The 25342-nt window shown below is 49.6% G+C and overlaps 1 protein-coding gene across 1 annotated transcript; it reads left to right on the top strand.

Moving 5' to 3' along the window:
* Positions 1 to 15968: 15968 nt before the first annotated feature.
* LOC112890456 (uncharacterized mitochondrial protein AtMg00820-like) lies at positions 15969 to 16503 on the top strand. The gene is made up of 2 exons (XM_025957345.1): positions 15969 to 16101; positions 16187 to 16503. The coding sequence occupies exons 1-2, from the start codon at positions 15969 to 15971 to the stop codon at positions 16501 to 16503; spliced, it is 450 nt and encodes a 149-aa protein (XP_025813130.1).
* Positions 16504 to 25342: the final 8839 nt, after the last annotated feature.

Below are 25342 nucleotides of genomic sequence, written 5' to 3'. Positions count from 1 at the left end.
ACACCTTTTGAATTCAAACCCTGTGCACTCATTCCAATAAAACATATGCACCAGCATGAATGCACAATCATGTTATTCCTGAAATAAATTTTAATTCTTTGTATAATTTAATTAAGTTAAATGCAAACTAAGCATAATAAACCCTTAGAAAATTAATGGAGTCAAATTAAATCCATTATAAATCTTGGAATTTTACATTAGGGTGTTACAAACCTACCCCCCTTACAGGAATCTCGTCCTGAGATTCGGATAGGCTAGCTAGCAAAGAGATCAGGATATGTCTCCCTCAGCTCATCTTCTCGCTCCCAAGTAGCCTCATCCTCTGTGTGATGACTCCACTGAACACGGCACATCTTGATCTTCTTGTTCCTGGTAACTCTCTCAGACGTCTCCAGAATCTTCACCGGATGCTCGGTGTAGGTCAGATCCTCCTGCACTTCCAATCCTTCCAACAGTGCTTGCTCTTCCGGCACTCTCAAGCACTTCTTCAGCTGAGATACATGGAAAACATCATGTACTCCTGAGAGACTGGAAGGTAACTCCAAACGACATGCCACCTGACCCTTCCGTTCCAACACCTCGAACGGACCAATGTACCTAGGGGCTAACTTCCCCTTCACATTAAACCTACGGATTCCCCTCATCGGCGAGACCTTCAGGCACACATGATCCTCCACTGCAAAGGTCAAATCCCGACGGCGCACATCTGCGTAGCTCTTCTGACGAGTCTGAGCGACCCTCAGATTCTCTCGTACCTGCTGCACCAACTATTCTGCCTGCTCAACAATATCCGGACCGAACACCTGCCTCTCACCAATCTGATCCCAATACAGCGAAGTCCTGCACTTCCGACCGTACAGGGCCTCAAAAGGAGATTTCTTCAGACTGGCCTGATAGCTGTTGTTGTATGAAAACTCTGCAAACGGCAAGCATTTATCTCAGCTGGTACCATACTAAATAGCGCAGGCTCAAAGCATATCCTCCAACACTTGGTTGGTTCTCTCTGTCTGCCCATCTGTCTGAGGATGATAGGCGGTGCTGAAGCGTAGCTTCGTATCCAGCGAATCATGCAACTACTCCCAGAACCGTGAAGTGAACTGAGATCCTCGGTCAGATATGATCTTCTTCGGAACACCATGCAGACAGACGATTCTGGAGATGTACAACTCTGCGAGTCTAGCACCGGAGTAAGTAGTGTTCACCGGAATGAAGTGGGCAACCTTCTGTTATCGCCATAATTTGACTGGGCCAAAGGATAGGCCGAGAGCAACATGGGCTAAAGGAAATCATCGTAATGGTCTGCGAATCGGCCTCTATGCAAATGTGTCAGGGGCCAGGATGGCCGTGTATCTAAGGGTAGTTTAAATATAGTAAGTTAGAGATTGAATCGTATTTAGCTAGGGTTAGTTAAGATCAAAGTCTCCGGACTATAAATATGTATCGTGAGAATTAATAAAACAGAATCAATCATCCACAACAAACTCTCGGCGCATCGCCACCCCTGTCCAAGGGCTTTTCTCCGGGTAATCGGCATGCTGCTCCGATCATGCTCTGCATGGTCGGAGCAGCGTCGTGTTTATTTGTTTATCCTTGTGTTGCTCATACTGAAGCGTTTTTGATGGCGGGTAGCACTAGTTATCTTAAGCGATTACGATGCCGCAATGATTCTGAATGATAAATCCGTGCTTCGGTTGCCGCTTGTAGTCGTATAGCTGTCTCTGTGTCCAATCTCGGACGTCATTGCCTGGTAGATCCAATCCGTTATGGTAGTTCTTTGTATTACGAAGAATTGGTTTAATATCTGTATGATTAGGCCCTTCAAACGGGTTGAATGTTTCGGCTGCATGCTTGGTGCCTTATGATAACCTGATGAGGGATTGTTTCGGGAATCGACTTGTTAGTTGGGTTTTAGGCCTCTTTTTGGGTTAGCGTATGGTAATCTTTCATGTACATTATGTGGCAGAACCAACCTGAATTATACTGGCTCAAGTACGCTAGTCCTCCCTGGAGGGCTAACTCGTACTTCAAACAGTATAATACTATTGGTCTGTCGGGTAACGTCCCGATAAACCACCGAACGCAGGATCCAACAAGGTACCTCACACGAAGGTGAGTCCAGAGATACAATGCCAAAATAATTTACACCACAGGCAGTTATATTACAAAAATATACAAAATAACATTTGTTCTTACTGAGGAGAGTTTATTACAACACAAGTTCAAGTTTCTGGTTAAAGCAGTGGAGTTCGAAAAGCGTAGTTAATATACACGACGTCATTACAGATATTATGCTAGCCCTGGCATAATATCACTCGGCGGAGTCTGTGTTGGCCGGGGACGGATCCCATTCCACGGACCAACCATCAGGCAAAGGGTAAGGCCATGGTGTAATGAATGCGGGCTCCTCAGAAGGGTTACCTGAATTAAATCAACAAAGCAAGGCTGAGTATACTAATACTCAGCAAGACTTACCCGGAATTGGGTATATCTTAGCCCATAACTAGACTCATGATGGCTTTTAGCTTTGGGTAGGGTTTTCAGCTGAAAAGCAACAAAGAGTAGATCCTTATTTTCAATTTTTAGCTTTCAGGTTCTAGTTGTTTAACCATTCTAGGTAAGCACCTATAGCTATCCAACCATGGTAGAATCTTTACTCAAACATCAGCTTTAATAATCACATAATTGCTCTTGTTACTCTATGTGATAAAGGGGATAAGCAGTCTCATACATCGTGAGAGGCGGACGATTCTGAATCGAGATTCAACCCTTGCAAGGTAAACCTAACACACACGCTTGGAACGCCACAGGGTCGTTCCGAAGCAACCGTTTGCCTTTCATTCCGACTCGTGGATCAGTGCCACCACAAGCGACTGCAGGTCATACGCACTACAAAAGTGCAGGACGTACGTCTGTAGCGCGACTACAAAACCCGTACTCCTGGTTGCCCAGCAACACATATGCCTACACGTCGAACAAAGTAACCAAAAGAAGCAAATACATGTGGTGGGGGGTATGTCCACTCCTCGGGCCGATTGGTTACTAGGCTTACCGCTTACCATATTTCACGGCATGTGGCTAGTACTTTCAAACGCTTAGCCACCGCTACCACACACTGCGACCTTAACAAATTCATCAACACAGACGGGGTATCATCTTGACCATGATACCTCATAAAACTCCCGTCCGGCATCCTTATAGTGACAACAGGAATGTAAACATTACAATGCCTATATCGCGCGAGTGACAGGAAATCACTCGACTTCTACCGGTCTTATAAGCAAAGCAGCTAATCGGACTCTAGTTCTAGTGTTCATTACATTGGTTCCTAGAGTAATGCAACTAAGTTTCCAAACAATTCCTAAGAACCTAATGCATAAAGAGATATAAATATAAGTAATATAAGTTGCAGTGTAATAAGATAGGGGTTATGTCCGGGGCTTGCCTTCGCTGGTGGGGTTGGGGTTAGTTAAAATATTTTCTTCCGAACCTTGGTTCGGGGCTTCAGAGAAATCTGTAACAAGAGTCCCGGGGTCTTCCGAATAAACTTCTTCTTGTTCCGGGATCAGTTGATAATTCCCGTCAGCGAGCGTGGTCGAGTCTATATGAGATGCAGAGTTATAAATCATGGAATACATTTATTTTATATTTAACTCACAATAAAGTTGCAATCTAACTTAAAGAAAATTACATTACGATGACAATCTTACTACCCCGTACTGGGCAGTCATTTATCGAGTACTAATTAAGCTAATTAGTCTCGTTAGGCAGCCGGGTGGGTTACCCTAAACATCCAATTTAATTTTTATTAGGTAGTGTATCTGATTACCCTAAGTACATTACACATACTTAGTAATTCCTATTTATCTTATTGTTAAACTTTGTAATTAACTTTAGGTTATTACTTAATTATGGGTAACTTGAATTAATTAACCAAATATTAAATTAAGATAAATAATTAATATTTATGAAAATTATCATGGGTGGGTTTTATTGTAATTTTACTCTAAAGGTTCTAAGCCACAAAACTAATTAAGGTTAACATTAAAATTTTAAGATATAATTATAATTGGAATTTTATACTAAAACTAGGGTTTTTATACAACAATTAGGGTTCACAATTTAAGAACATCATAAACTACTTAATTCTAGTATTCTAGAAAAGTTCCATAAATTTTCATGCATTCCAATGATTATTTATGACTTATCTTGCAATCTAAGTTTAAAACTTATAACTTAAGTTATATTAAGTTTATGCTTCTCAAATTTTTATGTTATATCACACTCATAAAGACCAGACTATAGTAAAAATTTCATCCCTAAATATGCATAGATACTTCTGAAATTAAATTACCAAGCTTTTACTAACTTATAACAAAAGTAACCAATTACTTTAGCTATAGAGCTGACCTAGACCTCAAAAATTTACATAGAGCTACTTACATTACCTACAATACATGCTCCAAAAACTAACAGCAACAGGGCAAAGGATCACAAGATTTAATTAATGCATCCTTTTACTAGCATTTAAAATACAGAACAAACTATGTACTTTCATGGCATGGTGATAAAATAAAAGTTACAGAGCTTATTATAAGGTTTCTAACCCAACCAATTTCACATTTTTCTGATTTTTCTACTGTTTTCTATGCATTTTCAAAGTTCACAGCAAAGATCTCAAGTAAGATTTACAAAACAGCCCTTAGCTTTAGCATAAAACCCCCTGGAACTTTACTGTCTTCTCCATTGGAGTCCCTGGCCGCAGTCAAAGAGGGCGGCGGCATTTGACCGGCCAAATCCGGGATGCTCGGGTCGCAATGGTGGGGAAGAAGAGGGGGATTAGCGAGAGGGGATCGGGGGCTACCTCGGGAGGGGTTCAATTTGGCTTCTAGGGGCGTGTAGAAGTTTGCCCGTGGAGAACAGATGGCCGGCGGCGGGGCAAAGCTCGACGGCGGCGCTCCGGGCAAGTAGGGCGGCCCGGGTTTGGTCCAATAGCTTCAGGGGACTAAGGGGCAGCTTCTCGGAGTGGTGGTTCGGGCGGAGAAGGGTTGCAGGAGCGGGCCCGCGGTGGCGCCGAGCTCGCCGGTGTCACAGAGGTAATGGCGACGGCGTTCCGGGGGCTAGGGGCGAGGAGCTGGCGAGTGGATGGCTAGAATAGGTCGAGGAGCTCCCAGGGGTGCTGATGCGCGCGCAACATAGGAGTTGGGCGCTCGGTGTGGAGCTGGCCACGGCGGCAGCTCGGTGGCGACCGCACGGCGGCGGCGTGTGCGTGTCAAGCGCGGAAGAGGGCAGGGAAAAAGAGGAGCCGAGGTGGGAAAGGTAGAGGGCGACGCGTGGGAGAGAAATGTAGCTGGATGTGGCGCTCGGGAGGCTGCGCCGGCGGTGGGCGGCGGCAGCAGGAGCAGAGCAGAGGAAAAGCAGCGCAGGCAGAGGAAGAAGAAGCAGCAGGTGTCAGCCGGACTGATTTGAAATTTTTGAAATTTCCAGGGACTCCTCTGTAATCTAAAATTTTCCTACTGCTACAAAGGTCAAATGGAAAAGTGCTCAACATGAAAGTTGTAGAGTTTTTCAAACTCTACATCTTTGCTTTAAGGCTTGGGTTTGAAATCTTAAAGGTTACAGTTTTATTTGGAGAATTTGAACACAATTCAAATTTTAACCTTTATGTGTTAATTAAAACAAAATGCCCTAATGTTTGGGGTCCTTTTTGTAATTCTTTCTGCAGTAATCATGACTAGCTCTTTTTACACTTTAGTCCTTAGGTAAAACTGAGTTTTACTTTTATCTTTTACCATTTCACATGTAAATCCTGATATGTTTATAATAATTACATAAAGGTCCTTAATCTCATATTAAGCCTATTTCCCTTAGTGTTTACTTATCTTTTGCTCTTTTTCTTTTGGATAGCCAACTGAAATTTTTACACTTATGCACATTTTCACACACTTGCATATAAAATTCATAATTTACAAATATACCCTTACTGCGTTGTACAGGTTGTATATACTATATTCTGCTTACATATATTATATCCAAACTTAACATTTAACTATCTACTACCTGGATATTACACATTAGGCTTAACCACGCGTAGGATATTCCGGTTATACAGTGAAAGGTTTTACCATCGTAGATTTAATTAGCTTGGTAATTACAGAGCATGTTTCCATCTTTTCGTCAGATTTGCATGAATGATCATATGTTTAATAGATCCGATCTGATAAACATGGCAATCGGCTACTTCTAGCCGATTCTGATAAGTACCCGAAGGTCCGACCCGTTGTCAAGATGGGTCCGATCTAGTGCAATGACTCCGTCAGTTTCTTTAGCTGGTCTTGGGAGTCATTGTAAGAGCCGATCACGGCTCGGACTAATGTTTAACGTGTCTATGTATGCAGGAAGATAGTTGACAAGTGATTTCTACACCTTCCTGATCAGGTATAGGTCAGGTGGCACGCCTAGCACTTCACCAAGCCAGGGTGTGCGCCAGATCGCTGGGCCGTTGACCGAGGGACCGGGGCCCACCAGCAGTCCCGGAAGCCTCCCGGCTCCTCGTGTTGCCTGTCGCTGCTCGCCGGTGGGTTTTAACCGACAACACATTCTGGCAAGCCCGGTGGGACAACTGCGTTGACGTATCGACTACATCGACTACATCGACTACTGCGTCGACTACATCGACCCTTTCAGTGACTACTTCGACTACATCAACTGCAGTCAGCTACATCATCTTCTTCGGCTTCATCAACTTCCATTGACAAGATGCCGAACGAGAACCCGATCACTTATGAGGAGTTGTCTGAAGAACATAAGCAGAAGTATGATGAAATAAAAGCTGCTTTTGAGGCCGATCTCCTCGGCTCGTTTGAGAGGACCCGTCATCACGGCATCAGGTGGAAGGGGTTTTCGTCTGAAGGGGCACTCAACGAAGTGGATCTGTCTACCCCTACGAAAGAACGTACTCGGGCTCTCCGTCAGGAGGTCAATTATATGGTGGCTCACTCGTTGCATCGCCATTTTGAGAGTCTGGTGAATACACTTGAGCGCGTTGCGCTGCGCGTGGTGCAGGAAATTATGAAGCACCAGTACTCTCCAACAGGACCTACTTTAGGGAGTCACAGAGGGGAGTTGCCTTCTCAAGCCAGGCCGCCATTGTCTTATGCATTTGCTACCCCAGAGCAACAGAATTCTCCAGCATATGTCATATACAAGGTGGGAGGTGATCCTGCTGATCACCAATTCTTCAGTGAGCCCCCCAAGGAGGTGTCGCATGGATATATTTGTGCATACATACCAGATGGTGGCCACCCGGCGCAACTTCCGCAGAGAGCAACTGGAGGAACATCTGTAGTCGATGCCGACAAACAGTCATGGCTGGATGCTTACGCAACGAGGCCGAGTCATGAAGGTATGCACTCGGCCCCAGGAGTTCATTCTATAGATCAAATCAGTGCTATTTTGAGGGATCAATTTGGCATCCTCCCAAGAAGGCGAGCGATCGGCTACACCAAGCGCTGAATGTACTCTGCCACTGTTTCTCCTCGTTTCTAGCGGACCTGTGCCAAATCAGCAATCCCAGATTCTGCAGCTTCTGAATGATATTGGATATGGAATTGTTCCTCTAGCTGCTTCCAAGTGCGGATAGAATCAGGACCCAATGATGTATACCATCCAAAAGCCGGTCCTATGAGAGACTGCGAGAAGAACCTTACTCGCAATGGATCTGAAACCGAAATCATCCCCAATTGCGCTAGATATCGGCTTATGTGTTCTATGGAGCTAGCTCCTTCTGCTCCGCTAAATTTGGTGAACTCAGGTAGCCGATACTTGGGCGGCAGGGGAATCAAGTCGAAGTCGAGTTCCTATTTTTCATCTAAGCCCGCACCAATGACGGCAGTCTTAGATGAGTCACCCTCCTGGAGCTGGATCAACTTGAGGGCCACATCACCAGACTGGATGCTAGACTTACTGGCCTTTCTTGAAGGGATCTCCAGCCCGGCTTGGGAGAGCTGCTGCGCGGCCATGAGTACTTCTCCTGAAGCATCTGGCACACGCGTAGTTGAATCATATTGGATTGACTCCTGGTTGCAATCATATGACTTCTTCAAGTCGCCTCGGAGAGTGAGTACCCCACTTTGTCCTGGCATCTTAAGAAGCAGATAAACATAATGCAGCACTGCCATGAATTTGGTGAGTGCCGGACGACCCAGTATAGCATAATAAGAAGATTCGAAGTTAGCAACTTCAAATTTAATGAACTCGGTGCGGTAGTTCTCCCTCGTGCCGAAAGTGACTGGAAGAACCACCATGCCAAGTGGGTGCGCCGCATTACCTGGGACAATGCCATAGAAAGGGGACTTGCTCGGAACCAGCATGTCCGTGAAGTCCAGGCCCATCTTTCTCAAAGTGCTGGCAAAGATGAGATTGAGACCACTCCCACCGTCGATGAGCACCTTGGTGAGCCTGACTTCAGCCACCACTGGATCCAGGACCAGGGGGAACTTACCGGGCTCCGAGACGCTTGTCCACTGGTCGTCATGGGAGATTGAGATGGGGACCTCCGACCAACAAAGTGGTCGTGGTACCACCGGCTCGATGGACATGATCTCCCGGAGAAGCAGTTTCTGGTCCTGCCTGGAGCTGAAGTCTCCATCTCCCTCGAAGATGACGTTGACGATTTTTGAAGCATCCTGGAACTTTGTGTTGCGCCCTTGGTCCCCTTGGTCGTCATCTTTGGGTTCTTTGTCCACTGGCTTCTTCTTCTTTTTGCCACCACTGGAGTTGCTGAATGTCCTTCGGAGGTGGTAACAATCGATTGCTGCGTGATTGTCACCTGGATGCCATGGGCATTTCTTCTCCAGGAGCTTCTCGAACTCCTCCTGCGTCGTTGACTTCTTGCCTCACGAGGGATGATCCACAGCCGCGATGAGATCATCTGGCTTTTTTCGGGATAGACTCGAATAGTTCCGCCGGCTGTTGTTGTTGCGGTTGTCATTAGGATGCCTTAGGTTGCTATCTTGGCGCCTCGGGAACCACTCCCGCATCTTCTCTTCCTGCTCGGACCAGTCGTGCATCATGTCACAAAGGCCTGCAACAGTTTTCGGCCTATTCCGCCCGAAGTCTCTGCAGATGCCTGGGTCGGTGATGCCGTTGTAGAAACAGTCGATGATGTCTTCCTCCGAGATGTTCGCAATGGTAGCACGAACATCAAAGAAACAGCGTGTGTAGGACTGTAGGAGATCGTTATGTTCCTCTTTACATTGAGCAAGATCATGACGAGTACCTGCATGAGCGATCGCCCCTGGAAGTTATCGATGAAGACCATCTTTAGCCGCTCCCAGGAGTCGATCGAGTTGTTGCTGAGGCTCTCCAACCACGTGAGCGGCGCAGGGTCCAAAGCCATCGGGATGTAGACGACCTTAGTGATGTGGGAGCCCCCTCCGACATCAATGGCAGTGGAGTAGCAACGTAGCCATTGCTGAGGAGCTTGCTTGCCATCGTACTTGGTGATGCCGATCGGCTTGAAGCCCTCAGGGTACTTGTAACTGCTGAACCGTGCGGAGAAAGCTAGGAAGCGATTGCTGCAGTCAGTACCTTCCATCTCAACTTCTTCGCGCACTTTGCACCTGGAGTCGATCACGGACCGCGCATCACGGCCTTCATTGATGTGCTGGCGCAGATCTTCTGGAGGAGGCCAATGATTGGCCTGTCAGGGGTTACCCCTTGGAGGTGGCTATTGCCTCCTGCCAGGGGCCTGACTCCCACGAGCGTTGTCGTTGTTGCTACGCTGAGGTCGAGGACGGCCGCCTGCCGTTCGACTATGAGCCTGGGTTCGACTCTCGCCCAAGCGCTCCTCCCTGACGGTAGATGCCGGATTCTGCTGATCCAGCTGGATCCAGGCACTCTGCGCGTAATGAAGTGCTTGACGCACGTTTGGATCATTACTGCGCTCGAGTATGGCCATGACCCTGGATCCAGCTCGCTTACGGCAGCGAATTCAGCGTCAAGCTCGCGATGCATGGACCGCATGCGCTCATTGACCCTCCTTTGACGAGCTGCGTGATCGGCGTCATTTTTGTCCTAACGATGGGCAAGTCACCATCGTCCTCGCCTTCTTCTGCCATTAGCACCTGGCGTGAGATGAGCTCCTCAGAGCTCTCGTCGACTAGTTCAGTCGACCCCTCCACCACGGTGGCTAACGGCCTGCCCTCCTGAAAAGGCAAAGGCTCGAGGTGGGCCACAAGTCGATCCTCAGCCTCGAGTAGATCAGAGGGTTTCATGCCCTTCCAATGCACGAAACGCCCCTCCGGGGTGGAGGTGATCATCAGATCGCTGGCACCAAAACAACCAAAAGCCCCCCAACGTGCGGTGGCTTCGAGCCTTCCACGTTGGAGCAGACAGTCCAAGTCCTTCTCTAATGCGGAGAGGGACTCGGACATGTCGGCCTCCTGGAGATCAGTGGCCAAATTGCGTAGACCGAGTCATGATCGGCTACGCGAATTCTTAGATTGGAACGAGTCTAACCCAAAGAAAGTTGATGCAGCGCTGGATGAAGTCACGCTGGAAGCAGACTCAACCTCGATCCTTGCAACGGATGCATGGATTGACAAATCGTCGAGATCATCAATGAACTTGTCAAGGTTGCTGCGAGGACCCGACGCAGGAGTTTTCGGCTTCATGTCGACAAGGAATCGATGGGAACTGCCTGCACCATCTACAATGCAGACCCACGAGCCAAAAACAAATGTCATGCCCTCAGAAGGAACTGACCTGGTGAACTGGAAAGATGCCATCGAGTTCGCCACTGGATCTTCGTTGCGCTCCCCTACCTGGCGCGCTAGCTATCGGTGTTTTACCGGCTGCCCATCGAAGGGTATACCCAAGGTGGTAAGTTTAGGTGAGGAGACGCCGAGATCAGGAACTCGAAGGTGCAAGGAACATAGGTTCGGGCTGCGAGGTGCGTAATACGCTACATCCTGTATGGTGGTTTGTATTCTCTTGGGTGTAGAATGATCTCTTTTGAGGGGGTCCCTGCACCCCTTATATACCCGAGAGGTCAGGGTTACATGGCTCTAGTCAATACGAGCTAAGGAATCGTACCCGAGTATAACTCGGGTAGTTTTCTTCTGTATCAACTAGCTTTATCTCCTACTCAAATGAGTAGAAAAAAACTTAAATAAAAAATAAGACGGGCTTTATCTCTTAACCTTGTTTAAACTACGTTATGTACACAGCCCCGTAGCCCCGGGTCTAACAGTGGGGCCAGCTTGTCAGCGAGAGAGAAGGGAGAGGAAAGAGCTGGGCGCCGGTGGGCTGGCTAGGCTGGGCTGTGCGGTGGAGAAAAAAAAGAAAAGGCCAGTTGGGCTGGGCCATGCGAGAGGAAGGAAGGGAAGGGAATGGCCAGGCTGGGCCGCGTGGAGGAAAAGAAAAAGGGAGAGAGAAGATGGGCCAGGCCAAGAGGAGAAAAAGAGAGAGAGGGAAAAAGAAATGCATTTAAATTTGAAATATAAATTGAAATGGAAGACAAGCAATAAAACAATGCATTGCAGCATGAAATGCACAAGACCTATATTTCCTTATATCTCTTTTTATGGTTAAGTAAATTACTATTAATTCACGGTAAATGCGCTAAAATCAAAATAATTGAATAAAAACCTTATGGGTCCTAAAAAGAATCTACCAACATTTATTTAGATTCCTAATTTGAAAATTAGGATGTTACAGTAGACGTTACGGTCAGACCTAGGTGACTACCCAAAAGGGATTTGGGGTTGTCATTTGAGTCCGAGTAGTTGTCGACAACGGGTGGCTCCCGACAGGCGGTGGCTCCCTTGTCTTCGAGTTCTCCCAACTCCATCTTGAAGGTGTAGTACTAGTCGACGAGTACTTTCATTAATGAGTACTTTTCACCAACGAGTATTTTTCATCTGAGTCCGTGCAGTTCTCGAAAACTGGGGCCCTCGACGGGTGGTGGCTCTCTCATCTCCGACCTTGAGCAGACGATCTAAGTCCTCTTACACGTCAGAGAGGGACTCAAACCGTGTAGCCTCCTCGTAGACCGAAGCGGCATTGCGTAACCCGAATGGGAATAGAGTACGCGCATCCTTAGATCGGTTTGAGTCCGATCCGAGAGGTCCTAGTGCAGCACAAGTTGAAGTCACGTAAAAAATGGACACCCTCTCAATCTCCTCGGCAAGATCGGGGAGCAGCAACTCATCGAGGTTGTCGATGATCTCGTCTAGTTTGCTGCATCGATATGCTGTAGAGGCCTCCGGCTTCCTAGAGTCGGCTAGATGGCCGTTGAAACCACCCGAGCAGTTTGCAGTGCAGATCCACGAGCCGAAAATGAACATTGCACCCTTATTGAGCGTGGTGCTGATGAAGCAGAAAGATGCCATCGAGTTCTCCGGTGGATGCTCAATGAATACCCCTACATGGTGCGCCAGCTAGCTGTTGGTGTTTTACCGCCAAGCCCACCGAGGGATACCCCCGAGGTGGTGAGTTTTAGATGAGGTGTCGCCGAGATCAGCAACTCGAAGGTGCAAGAAACATAAAGTTTAGATAGGTTCGGGCCGCTGAGAGAGTAATACCCTACATCATGTCTGATGGTTTGTATTGCCTTAGGTGTTGTTCTGGTTGATCTGGATGGAGGCGGTCCCTGCCCGCCCTTATATAGTTTGGGGGACAGGGTTAGATGGAAATTCTAGCTAGATATGAGCTTAGGAGTCCTACCAGAATACTTTTTAGGTAGTTTTTTTTTCTGTTCCGACTAGTTCTACTATGGTACGAGTAGTTTTACTACGATACGAGTAGTTACAGTTGGTGTAGGGTATGAGCCATGTCCCATCTCTTATCCTAAAATATGTACGCCATGTGCCCAGTCCCGTAACCCCGGGTCTAACACCTTCGACTACTCTGCAAACAGGATTAGGAGCTTCATTGATGGCTGGGGTGCAAATAATTTAAGCTGTGTTGGCCGGGAAATGCTCTTGAAGGCCATGTTGGATAAGTCTATTTCCAACTAGTGTACAGTTAGGCGTTCCTATCTTTCAGCTTAGCTAAGATTAGCCAGCGCGCATGCAGCCGCTCACCGTGCTCGCCATGCGCGCGTTATCCGCGGCATGTCCCAGTGATGTGGGATGGCGCATCATGTGCACGAACGTGTCGTGTTTAGCTCTGTAATCAGGCTTTATATTCTGTAATAAAGAAGAAAACGCTGCTGCTTCGCAGCACCAAAATGCCTGAGTCTTCTACCGTGATCGCGTGTGTCCTCTCTCTCGTTCTCGCCGGCGTGATTCTAACATTTGGCATCAGAGCTGGGTTCACGCCATCGCCATGACTGGGTCACCTGGTGACAACTCCGGCGAGAAGAAGCCCGTGCCGCCGTGTTCGCCATCACGACGCCCGCGACACCGAAGCCGCTCCATCAACAGCCACTCGCGCACCCAGAACGCCGGGGGGCGCGTCATCGAGCGAGTCGTTGAGCGGCCGTCCGTGAATGTTGCATGGCCGATGCTCACCCGGACTAACTACCGGGAATGGGCGTTGGTGATGGAGGTAAACTACCAGACCCTTGGCGTCTGGGAGATCGTTCAGCACGGCCTCGACGACAACTACGACCAGGTGGAGTACCACGACGATCGACAGGCGATGGCCAGTCTCCTGCGCTCGGTGCCGTCCGACCTCTTGAGCACACTCGACGCCAAGACCACAATGAAGCAAGCATGGGATGCGGTCAAGAACCTATAGATCGGTGATGAACGCGCGCGCGATGCCAGCGTGCAGCAGCTCCACCGGGAGTTCAACAACATCTCCTTCAAGGAAGGGGAGACCGTCGCTCGACTTCGGCATCCGCATCACCGCGCTCGCCACCAACCTTCATTCCCTCGGTGACAACATCCCCGATTCCGAGGTAGTGAAGAAACTACTGCAGGTGGTCCCTGACAAGTTGAACCAGGCAGCGGTCTCCATCGAGATGTTCCTCAACCTCAACACTGTTTCAATGGAGGAGGTAATCGGGAGGCTGCGTGTGTTCGAGGAGCGTGCGAAGCCAAAGCAGATCACGGACGCCATGGGGCGCCTGATGCTCTGTGAGGAAGACTGGGAGGCCCGCCGCAAAGCACGCCGTGAGGAGGGGCACTCTGGTGGCAGCGCGGGATCCAGCAGCCGCGGGAAACGCCGGGGGCGTGGACGTAGCCGTGGCAGTGCAGGCTCCTCATCGCGTGATGGCCGCGACAGCCAGAACGCTAGCACCGGGAACACTGGTGGCTGGAGGCCACCACCCGGCGACCGCTGCAAGAACTGCAGCAAGGGCGGCCACTAGGCCAAGGACTACCGCGGCAAAAGGAAGGTGGCAGCCCACATCGCGCATGCGCAAACCGACGAGGAGGAGCTAGCACTCATGCTGACTATGGCGGAACTGGCGGCGGTAACCGTCGCCGAACCCGTGCCAGTTGCCCAGCCAACGACGAACACCCCACGCCGCGTTGAGCTGGTTGAGTTCAAGGTCTTCATCCAACATGATGGACAGACTGATGATGCAGGCGGCCGTTGGGTCCTCTACACGGGAGCTACTAACCACATGACAGGTGACCGGAGCATGTTCGCTGAGTTCAACCCTGCCATGTGCGGAACTGTGCGTTTCGGCGATGGATCGGTGGTGAACATTGAAGGGCGTGGCATGGTCCTCTTCGCCTGCAAGTCCGGCGAGCACCGTGCACTCACCGGTGTCTACTACATCCTGCGTCTCACTGCCAATATCATCAGTATTGAGCTGTTGGACGACGCTGGGAGCAAGGTCGACATCGAGCACGGCGTTCTGCGTCTCTTCGACCCCGACTGTCGTCTCCTCGCGAAGGTTAAGCATTTGCCGAACCGGCTCTACTACCTTGACCTCCACATCGCCCGCCCCGTGTGTCTGACGGCGTGCAGCAGTGAGCCGGGCTGGCTCTAGCATGCGCGCTATGGGCACCTCAACTTCCAGGAACTTCGCCGCCTCTCGTGACAGTCCATGGTTCGCGGTCTTCCTCCGGTCGATTGTGTCAACCAGCTCTGCGACACGTGCCTGGTTGGGAAGCAGAAGAGGGCGCCGTTCTCGCAATAGGCGATCTACCAAGCCGAAGAACACCTGGAACTGGTCCATGGTGACATCTGCGGCCTATCGAGCCGACTACGCCGAGGGCAAGAGGTATTTTCTCCTACTGATCGATGATATGAGTCGCTTTATGTGGCTCACACTGATCGCCAGCAAGGACGAGGCAGCAGCAGCCATCAAGCACTTCAAGGCCCGTGTGGAGGTAGAGAGCGGGCGCAAGCTGAAGGCGCTGCGCACAGACCGGGGCGGAGAGTTCACGTCGATCGAGTTCGGCGAGTACATGGTGAGCCACGGTGTTCACCAGCACCTGACGGCTCCCTACTCGCCCCAACAGAATGGGGTCGTCGAGCGCTGCAATCAAACCATGGTCGCCACTGCCCGTAGCATGATGAAGGCAAAGGGTGTCCCGGGGAGGTTCTGGGGGGGAGGCTGTGCACACCGTGGTCTATCTCTTGAACCGCTCCCCCACGAAGGCGCTGAAGCAGTGACGCCGTACGAGGCCTGGTATGGCGAGCAGCCGTCTGTCCATCACCTGAGGACTTTCGGCTGCGTCGGCCATGTCAAGGATGTGAGGCCTCACCTGAAGAAGCTGGCTGATCGCTCCACACCAATGGTTCTGCTCGGCTATGAGCCAGGGAGCAAGGCATACCACCTCTACGACCCAGCCGGTGGACGCGTGCACGTGTCGCGTGACATCATCTTTGATGAGAATGCGAGCTGGAACTGGGAGACTACATCAGCACCAGCCTAGGGCGCTGAGCCATTCAGCGTCGAGTCTATGTCCTTGCCCATCAGTGGCAGGATGCTGGAGCCTGGTGCAACATCATCCTATCCGAGCCCTGCACCTGCGTCACCACCACCGGGATCACTGACTCCCACCATGGCGTCGGCGTACACCCCTGATGCGGCATCAGTCACAGCCTCGCCATCTCCGCAGGACGGGATCGAGTTCGCGACGCCACTGATGATTGACAACGCGCTCGACGCGGACGTAGACAGCTCCGTGCCTCAGCGTTACTGGCGCATCGACAACATCCTCGGTGGCGGCTCACCCTGAGTATGCACCTCGTGAACTTGACTTTGATGAACTCCACACAGTCACTGCTGAGGAGCCTGGGTTGTTCAAGGAGGCCGAGCATGCACCGGAATGGCAGAATGCCATGAAGGAGGAGATGGACGCCATCGTCGCCAACGGGACTTGGAGTCTCACCGAGCTCCCCGCCGGTCACCGCGCTATAGGCCTTAAGTGGGTCTACAAAGTGAAACATGACCAGATGGGCGCCATCGTCCATCACAAAGCGCGCTTGGTGGCCAAAGGATACATCCAGTGTCAGGGGGTGGATTTCGAAGTAGTGTTCGCGCCGGTGGCGTGTCTCGAGTCCGTGCGCCTCATGCTCGCCATTGCCGCGCACTAGAACTAGCTGGTTCATCACATGGACGTGAAGTCGGTGTTCCTGAATGGAGACCTCAAGGAGGAGGTGTACGTCGCTCAGCCGCCTGGCTTTGTCAACAAGGACCGCCCTGGCAAGGTATTGCGTCTTCACAAGGCGTTGTACGGACTACGTCAAGCCCCTCACGCCTGGAACACCAAGCTGGACGCGACGCTGTCCTCCCTCGGCTTCAGGCACAGTGAGAATGAACATGGCATCTACATGCACGTTAAAGCCCAGAAGCGGCTGATGATCGGCATCTACGTCGATGATCTTATCATCACCGGTGGCGACGATGCGGTGCTCAAGGCATTCAAGGAAGACATGAAGAGGCAGTTCCAGATGAGCGACCTAGGCACCCTGTCGTACTTTCTCGGCATCAAGGTGTGCTAGGGGCCATCGGGGATCACTATCTCCCAAGAGTGGTACGCGCACAAGCTAGTGGAGAAGGCCGGCATGGTCGGCTGCAATCCAAGCTCCACGCCGATGGAGCCTCGGCTCAAGCTACTCAAGGAGAGTACAGCTCCACCTGTTGACGCCACAGCCTACCGAAGTATCATCGGGGGACTTAGGTACCTGCTGCATACGCGACTAGACATCTCGTTCAGCGTTGGCTATGTCAGCAGGTTCGTGGAGGCGCCAACTGAGGAGCACCAAGCTGCTGTGAAGCGCATATTGCGCTATGTTGCAGGTGCAGCAAGCCTGGGGATACACTACAAGCGCGGTGTCAGGAGGACGCCGCCTCTACTTCACGGGTAGGTCGCGATGTCAACGATTGCAAGAACACCGGCGGGGTCATCTACTTCCTCGGTGATGGGCCTATCTCCTGGCAATCGTGCAAGCAGAAGGTGGTGGCCCTTTCATCGTGCGAGGCGGAGTACATCGTGGCGGCGACCGCAACCTGCTAGGGTGTCTGGCTACCGTGCCTCCTCACGGACCTGCTCGACGTCGAGGCTAGCGCGCCAGTGCTACGGGTGGACAATAAGTCCGCCATCTCCCTCATCAAGAACCCAGTACACCATGACCGGACGAAGCACATCGACATCAAGTATCACTACATCCGGGAGTGTGCTGAGCGAGGCCTAATGGACATTCAGTTCATCGGAACGGCGGAGCAGCTGGGTGACATCTTCACCAAGGCCCTCGGTCGACTCAAGTACGACGAGATGCGGAGCAAGATCGGCCTCACCAAATTTCTCTCCACCGGCAACAGGACTTAGGGGGTGATTTGTTGGATAAGTCTGTTACCGACTAGTGTACAGTTAGGGGTTCCTATCTTTCAGCTTAGCTAAGATTAGCCAGCGCGCATGCAGCCGCTCCGTGCTCGCCATGCACGCGTTATCCACGACACGTCCCAGCGATGTGGGATGGCGCATCGTGTGCACGAACGTGCCGTATTTAGCTCTGTAATCAGGCTTTATATTCTGCAATCAAAGAAGAAAACGCTGCCGCTTCGCAGCACCAAAACGCCTGAGTCTTCCACCGTGATCGCGTGTGTCCTCTCTCTCCCGGCGAGAACAAGAGAGAGGACACACGCGATCACGGTGGAAGACTCAGGCGTGATTCTGACAGGCCAATGCTCAGGAAGTCCCAACATACCCAATGAGCTGCTTCATACTACCGGCTCCAGTGTGCAAGAAAATGAAGTCTTATATCTCAAATTTCTGGTGGGGCAGTTCGGTAGATAGCCACGAGATCCATTGGCAGCGATGGTCTACGTTGACTACACAGGGAGAAGGCGGGATGGTTTTTCGTATGCCTCTGTTCAATGAAGCCATGCTAGGGAAAAAGGATGGCGGCTGATCACAAGGCCAGACTATCTGTGTGCTCGGGTTCTTAAGGGGAAATACTACCCTAATGGAGAATTTCTGTCAGCAACCAGAAAAAAGAGATCGTCGGAGATATGGAGAGCGATCTTACATGGTCGGAAAGTTCTTCAAAAAGGGATGATCAAACGTATTGGTCCTGGGGATTCAATCAACATTTGGAGGGATAATTGGATCCCGGGGATAAGTGCGATGAAGCCGCTGATACAACCTGACAATGCAACAGCTTAACGTGTGGATGGACTTTTTGTTCAGGGGACGAGGATGTGGAATGAGCGACTTGTTCGTCAGTCCTTTACGGAGATTGATGCAGCTGAGATACTGAAGATCAGACCTGGCTTGCGGATAGAGGAGGACACTCTTGCTTGGAATTATGAGAAGTCCGGCTTGTACATTGTCCATTCCGCATATCGGCTACTCAAAGCAGAGCAGAGCTAGGACACGAGGCGAGTGAGGGGAACGAATCAGGCACATCTGATAATGCTTGGGTGTGGAGAAAGCTATGGCAACTGAAGATACCACCGAAGATACGCATATTCTGGTGGCGAGCAGTTTACCCACCAAGATAGAATTGTGCCGACGACATGTGGACCGGGAAGCTGCCTGTGCCACCTGTGGAGCTGCTGATGAATCCTTGTTCCATATAGCCTTTGAATGCTCATTGGCGCGAAAGTTCTTGGAAGAGGTGAAGAAACTGACTGGAACCAAATTCCAAGACTTCACCGGGTGACATGTGCGAAAGACCCACTGACGGAGGAGCACTGCGCCGCAAGAACAGCTGAGTTGATTATCTGTGGGGCTTGGTCACTCTGGACAGGAAGAAATGCAAGGAAGCACGGCAAACTGAATTGGGACTCGGTAGCAGCGGCTAGGCATATCTCGTCTATGCTGGAAGACTTTATTTTTTCAGGAACGGAAGCATCACCGATCCGAGCCAGAGTCCGGGGCTGTTGGTCATGGCCACCGAGCGGATGGATTATGGTTAACACTGATGCAGCCTACTCGGTGTCCACCGGGACTGGGTGCCCAGGAGCAGTGATGCGTGACGAAAGGGGAGGCATTCTGGCAGCAGCAGCACATTATTACTCCAACATTGCAGATGTGCTGATGGCAGAGGCGTTGGCGGCGAGGAACGGAGTACTCCTAGCAATTGAGCAGGGAGCAATGAAGGTGATCCTGGAGACCGACAATACGACAATGGTCACTCTCCTTCGTTCAGATGATGGAATCCGTAGCACTATCTGTGGTGTTTGGCATGAAATTAGAGAGCTCAGTTTGTCCTTTACTGCTTTTGTTTGTGTTCATGTTAACCGGGAAGGCAACGAGGCTGCCCACTTGTGTGCGCGTATGCCTTCGGTGTCTACCCAGATCATGTCCTGGATTGGGGCTCTCCCGAACTGGTTAAGGGAAGCCGCTAACAGGGATTGCAACGATGTGTATCAGCAATAGAGCTCTCTGATTTGCCCTAAAAAAACTTGATCATATTCTGAACCCGTTCCAAGCTGAGATCATTGCCTGCTTTTACATGGTGTGCAAATAGCCATTGACTAGGGAATATCAAAATTAGAAGGGGAGACTGATGTGCTGCTAGAACATTGTTTGCCTCGGTCTGAATAGTTTTTCGATTTCCCATGTACGGAACAAAGTTGTACGTGAGTTGGCGGCGATGGGCAGCATGAAGTAGTTCAGTGGCGGCAAATATGATCGTAGATATCCCTCAATCATAAATTGTTGTAGCTATAAAAGCAACTCCAGCGAGATACCAACCCCTACTCAAAAAATAGGAAAACAGAAACTGATGGCAAAATATCTACTCCGGCAGGATCTCTACTTTAATCCTTACTTTAAACCTTAGAGCAGGAAGAACCTCAAATCCATCCCTTCACCTCCTCCTCCGACGGGTGGACGCGCTCGCCGACCTACGGCACCCCCGCCGGCCCCGAGCTGTGGCACGCTCGCCACTGGTACGAGCTACGGTGGCCACGCCGCGGCCCACCAGCCCAAGTTGCGGCGCCCGTGCCACCGGCTCGAGCTGTGGCCTGGTCGCCGCCAGCCCCGAGCTGCTGAATGCTATCCGCCACCACTCCCGAGCTCAGATCCGTCTGTCGTTGCCCCGATCTCCACGCGAGCGGCGGGCCTGTCCCTGCGCAAGCTCGAGCCACTCCCCGAAGAGCGCTGCATCCGTGCACCTCCTTCGCTGCCCGTGCTGCCGATCGAGCCGTCACATCCTCCTCCGTGGCCTGAGGACCTCCGTCACAGCAAGCCGGAGCTGCAGACCGTCACCAGCAGGGCGGGACCCTCTTCGATCGTCTAATCCAGGAAGGTGCACTTTTTTCTCATTTTCTCAATCGCTGGAGCTGGGAGCTGCAGGTGGACTCCTGCTTGGAGCTTCTGCAAGGTGCTATCGCTGATGCTCACGTTTGGAAATGCTGCTAGTGTCCTGTCCTAAATGTGCACACTACATCAAAACGGATCATTTTCATCGGCCAAATTTATTTTCGTCGGCCCATACCAAACCGATGAAAACAAATATATAATTTTGTCGGCTTTACTGGGCAGACGAAATTATACATTATTTTCGTCGATCAGACCTAGACCGACGAAAATAACTCTATTTTCGTCGGCCCAGTTGGCCGACGAAATTACACTGTTCAGTAGTTTCGTCGGTTTGACCTAAGCCGACGAAACTAAAGTTATTTTCGTCGGCCCATCCTGGCCGATGAAATTGGTCTTATCCTATCAGCCGCCGCCGCCCGTTGCCGCCGGTTGCACCCTGCCTCCTGCGCCGCCGCCCCGCGCGCGCCTGCTGCCCCGCGCATGCCCGCACGCGGCCCCTGGGCTTGGCCCACCGCGCCCACCGCCCCGTGCGCCCCCGCGCCCCTGCCCGTGCACCCCCACGCGTGCCCGCGCCCCCACGCCCCTGCCCGTGCCGCCCGCGCCCCCGCGCCCCTACCCCGTGCGGCCGTGCCCGTGCGCCCCCACGCGCGCCCCGCACCCCCTCACCCCCTCGCCCCTGCCCGCGGCAGCCCGTGCCCCCGCGGCCGTCCCCGCACGCCCTGCACCGCCTATGAGATGGCATAAAGAGGGAATTCGTAATAATACAGGATGCATGAGTCATCCATCCGATGGTACAGCTTGGAAGGCCCTCGATCATTACGATCCAAATTTTGCGAGAGACCCCCGGAATGTGCGTGTTGGCTTGGCCACTGATGGCTTCACTTCCTTTAACTCAAATGCAGCCCCCTACTTGTGGCAGAACCAACCTGAATTACACCGGCTCAAGTACGCAAGTCCTTTCTCTCAAGGGCTCCAATCGTACTTCAAACGGTGTAACCCCTTGGCCTGTCGGGTAACGTCCCGATAAACCACCGAATGCAGGATCAAACAAGATACCTCGCATGAAGGTGAGTCTAGAGACACAATCACCATCAAATTTTACATCACAGGCACTTATATTACAAGAGTTTTTAGAATAACATAAGTACTAGACTGATAGAAGTTATTACAAACCAGTTTAAAAATTCAAGTTCACAGCAGCGGAATTCAAAGTACGATAACTATACATGTCGCCAGTATGGACATCATGCTAAGCCATGGCATGACATCACTCGTTAGGGTCGGTGTTGGCCGGGGACGGGTCCCACTCCACGGACCAAACATCAGGTAAAGCATATGGCCAAGGCATAGGAAGAGTAGGGTCTTCAGAGACATTACCTGAAATAAAATTATATTGCAAGACTGAGTACTCTAATGCTCAGTAAGGCTTACCCGGGATTAGGGTATATCTTGCCCATAACTAGACTTATGAAGGCTTGAAATGGTTCTGGGCTTAATTTGAGCTGAAAAGCAACAAAGAGTATGATCTACTTTCATATTTTAGCTTTCAGATTCTAGTCTTATTAACCATTCTAAGTAAGCACCTATTCTAGATAAACAATGTAGAGATTAACATCCATTCAGATTGTTCCATAGTGATTACTGTTCTTACTCTATGTGGCAGAAGGAATAAGCAGTCTAAATCTCCACGAGAAACGGATGATTCTAAATTGAATTTCAACCCTTGCAAGGTAAACCTAACTCACACGCCTGGAACACCAATAGGTCATTCTGAAGCAACCATTTCCCTCATATTCGGGTTATGGATCAAGGCCACCACAAGCGACTGCAGGACCGTACGCACACCAATTATGCAGGACATACGTCTGTAGCGCAACTACATGATCGTACTCCTATCTGCTACGCAGAACGTACTCCCACACGTTGGTGCGTGTGTACAACAGAAATCAAATTATCGAGTGGTGGAGACATGTCCATTTGCCGGGCCAATCAGGTACTAGGCTTACTGCTTTACCATATTTCGCGGTATGTGGCTAGTACTTTCAAATGCTTAGCCACCACTACCACACACTGCGACCTTAACAACTTTTATCAACACAGATGGGGTAACTTTCCAAGTCATGATATTGCACATGACCCCGTCCATCATCCTTACAGTTATTGCAGAATAGTAAATATTCAACTCCTATATCGCGCGAGTGATAGGAAATCACCCGACTTCTGCCGGTCCTATTAGCAGAGCATCTACTCGATAAGGACTCAGGCATAATACATAGGTTCCTAGTATCAATGCATCTAGGGTTTCATTTCAATTCCTAGACTTAATGCAAGATATAATATATAAATATAAAATTGTAGTAAATTGAAATACTGGGTCATGCACCGGGGCTTGCCTTTGCTGGTGGGGCTGGAGTCACTAAAGTTAAGATCTTCCGAACCTGGGTTCGGACCTTCAGAGAATCTTGCAACAACATTCACATGGTCTACAGAAACATCCTCTGCAGACTCCTGGGAGATCTCATAGGTATCATCTATGAAAGTAGTCATATCTACATGCAATGCAAACATCACATTCAAAGTGTGCACATAAAGCTATTTTACTTCACGATAATGTTGCAATCCAACACTCATTTAACATACTACTCACATAACAATCAAAAAGATCAGAAACTAACTTGGGTAGAGCTTTAGTTGGACAACTGATTAAAATCGGCTATTTGTTGAAGGTTACAACAGAGCCGATCGAAAACAACAGGGTTCAACCGGTAGAATTGGCAAAGGAGGGAGCTATCTACACAGCATTAGGAAATCTGCTGATTTCTATTTAGAAGAGAAATCAGCATGAGTAGTTTCTATATATGAGCAGAAGAGATTAACCGATTTGGTTTCACCTAAGGTTAAAACGACTGATAGAGGTAGGAATATTAAAGGTATAGTGTTTCAAGGATAGAACAAGGAAGGATCTTACTGATTAGATCTAGTTATCAACATGTTTTTGCCTAACTGATGGTTGGTGTATCGGCTTGCCTTAGTCGACGAGGGTGCATCAGGTTTAGCCGATTGATGTGCTTTGGTCGTGCCTAACAGAGGCATGTCTACTGTGCTATCTTACTGATCTAGGGTTGTGTACTTTGGCCTGTGTAGCCGATTGATAGGTGCATCGGTTTCCTAATTGATCGATGAAATCATCGATTATTTTAGCAGAGGGGTGTTTCCTAAAGCAGCTATGTCTTAACTGATTTGTGTGAGTATCGGCGTACCTAGCCGATCGCGTGCGTATCGGCATAGCCGATCTATGCTTTAACAAAACTAGTTGATTGTGTGAACAACGGCTGAGCCGATTTGTGTACGTGTTCTAATCGATCTGTGAATCGGCATGCTTGTCGATTAGTGCGAGTAACTAGCCGATGGTGTATTGGTAGACTAGTCAAACTATGCATCCGTATGGTCTGTGTCTTGGCGTATTCAGCCGATTGGTGGGTCGGCTGTGTAGCTTGTTTTCACCCCTAATATTCTCCTATATTTACTGGGTTATATCAGCCGTGTAGCTGATTGTCCTACTCTGTACTAACTGTGCTTAACTAAGATGTGCTTAAGTATTATTCTAGGCACTAGGTGTGGTTGTATCGGCTTGATTACGTCGGTAAAACAATCGATTGACATCTAGCCGATGGGGCCATCTAAACTGGATCCGTTACAAGAACCAGGTGGAACAGGACATTAACATCGGACTTAAGCCGATGAGACTACAAACATGGAACTAGACTAAAGAGAATGTGGCCGATGGGCTGGTGTTGATAGATGGGTAGCTAAAGAGGGCGTGAGGTTGATGGGCATACAGCTGATGGGTGTCCTACGGATGTGCAGCCAAAAGGCATATGGCCGATAGGTGTGTGTCCTATAGGTATATAGCTAATGGGGTGTGTGGCCAATATCTCAGTCGATAAATCGGCTGGTATAAGTGTGCTGACAGAGAAGGGTAACTAAAATGGATTGGTTATATCTGGCTGTTATAGAAAATGACTAGAATTGGCTTGGATCAGCTGATAGCAAGAACCCTAAGATCGTGTGTGCATCTCCGATACATCGACTATGTGCAGCCGATGTTGGACAGAACAAAAGAATTGTATCGGCAGTAGCCGACATTAGAAAGATAACAACCGTATCGGCTAACTAGCCGATGGTAGAAGCATATCAAATGAGTTGCATCGGCTGACAGCCATTACAATGAAACATCATAGATTCAATTGAAAAGGATGCTTAGCGGCTGAGCTAATAGCCGATGCTGAAGCATAGCTACAGAGATGTATTAGCTAAGCAGCAGATACACACGAACTAACAAGGATCCTTATACGAAAAGGACCTTAAGGAGACTGCAACTAAGACAAGGACAATGTCCTGATGGTAGGGACATGAGCACTCGTGTGAAAGGATTGACTAAACATCACACATCTCTATCACAAAAATATGAGCTAACACTACCAAACTTATCAACAATGCAACACGAAAGACATTCTATTTATCAAATATGTTATTCACTCTTTTACTGGCATTCATTTATCGGGTATTATCTAAATTGTTTAGTTACATTAGGTAACAGGGTTGATTACCCTAAACATCTAAACTAAATACATTAGGTAGTATACTTGGTTATCTTAAGC

The sequence above is a fragment of the Panicum hallii genome, chromosome 4 (assembly GCF_002211085.1).
Source record: "Panicum hallii strain FIL2 chromosome 4, PHallii_v3.1, whole genome shotgun sequence".
NCBI lineage: Eukaryota > Viridiplantae > Streptophyta > Magnoliopsida > Poales > Poaceae > Panicum > Panicum hallii.
This window is presented reverse-complemented; position numbering and strand designations above follow the sequence as displayed.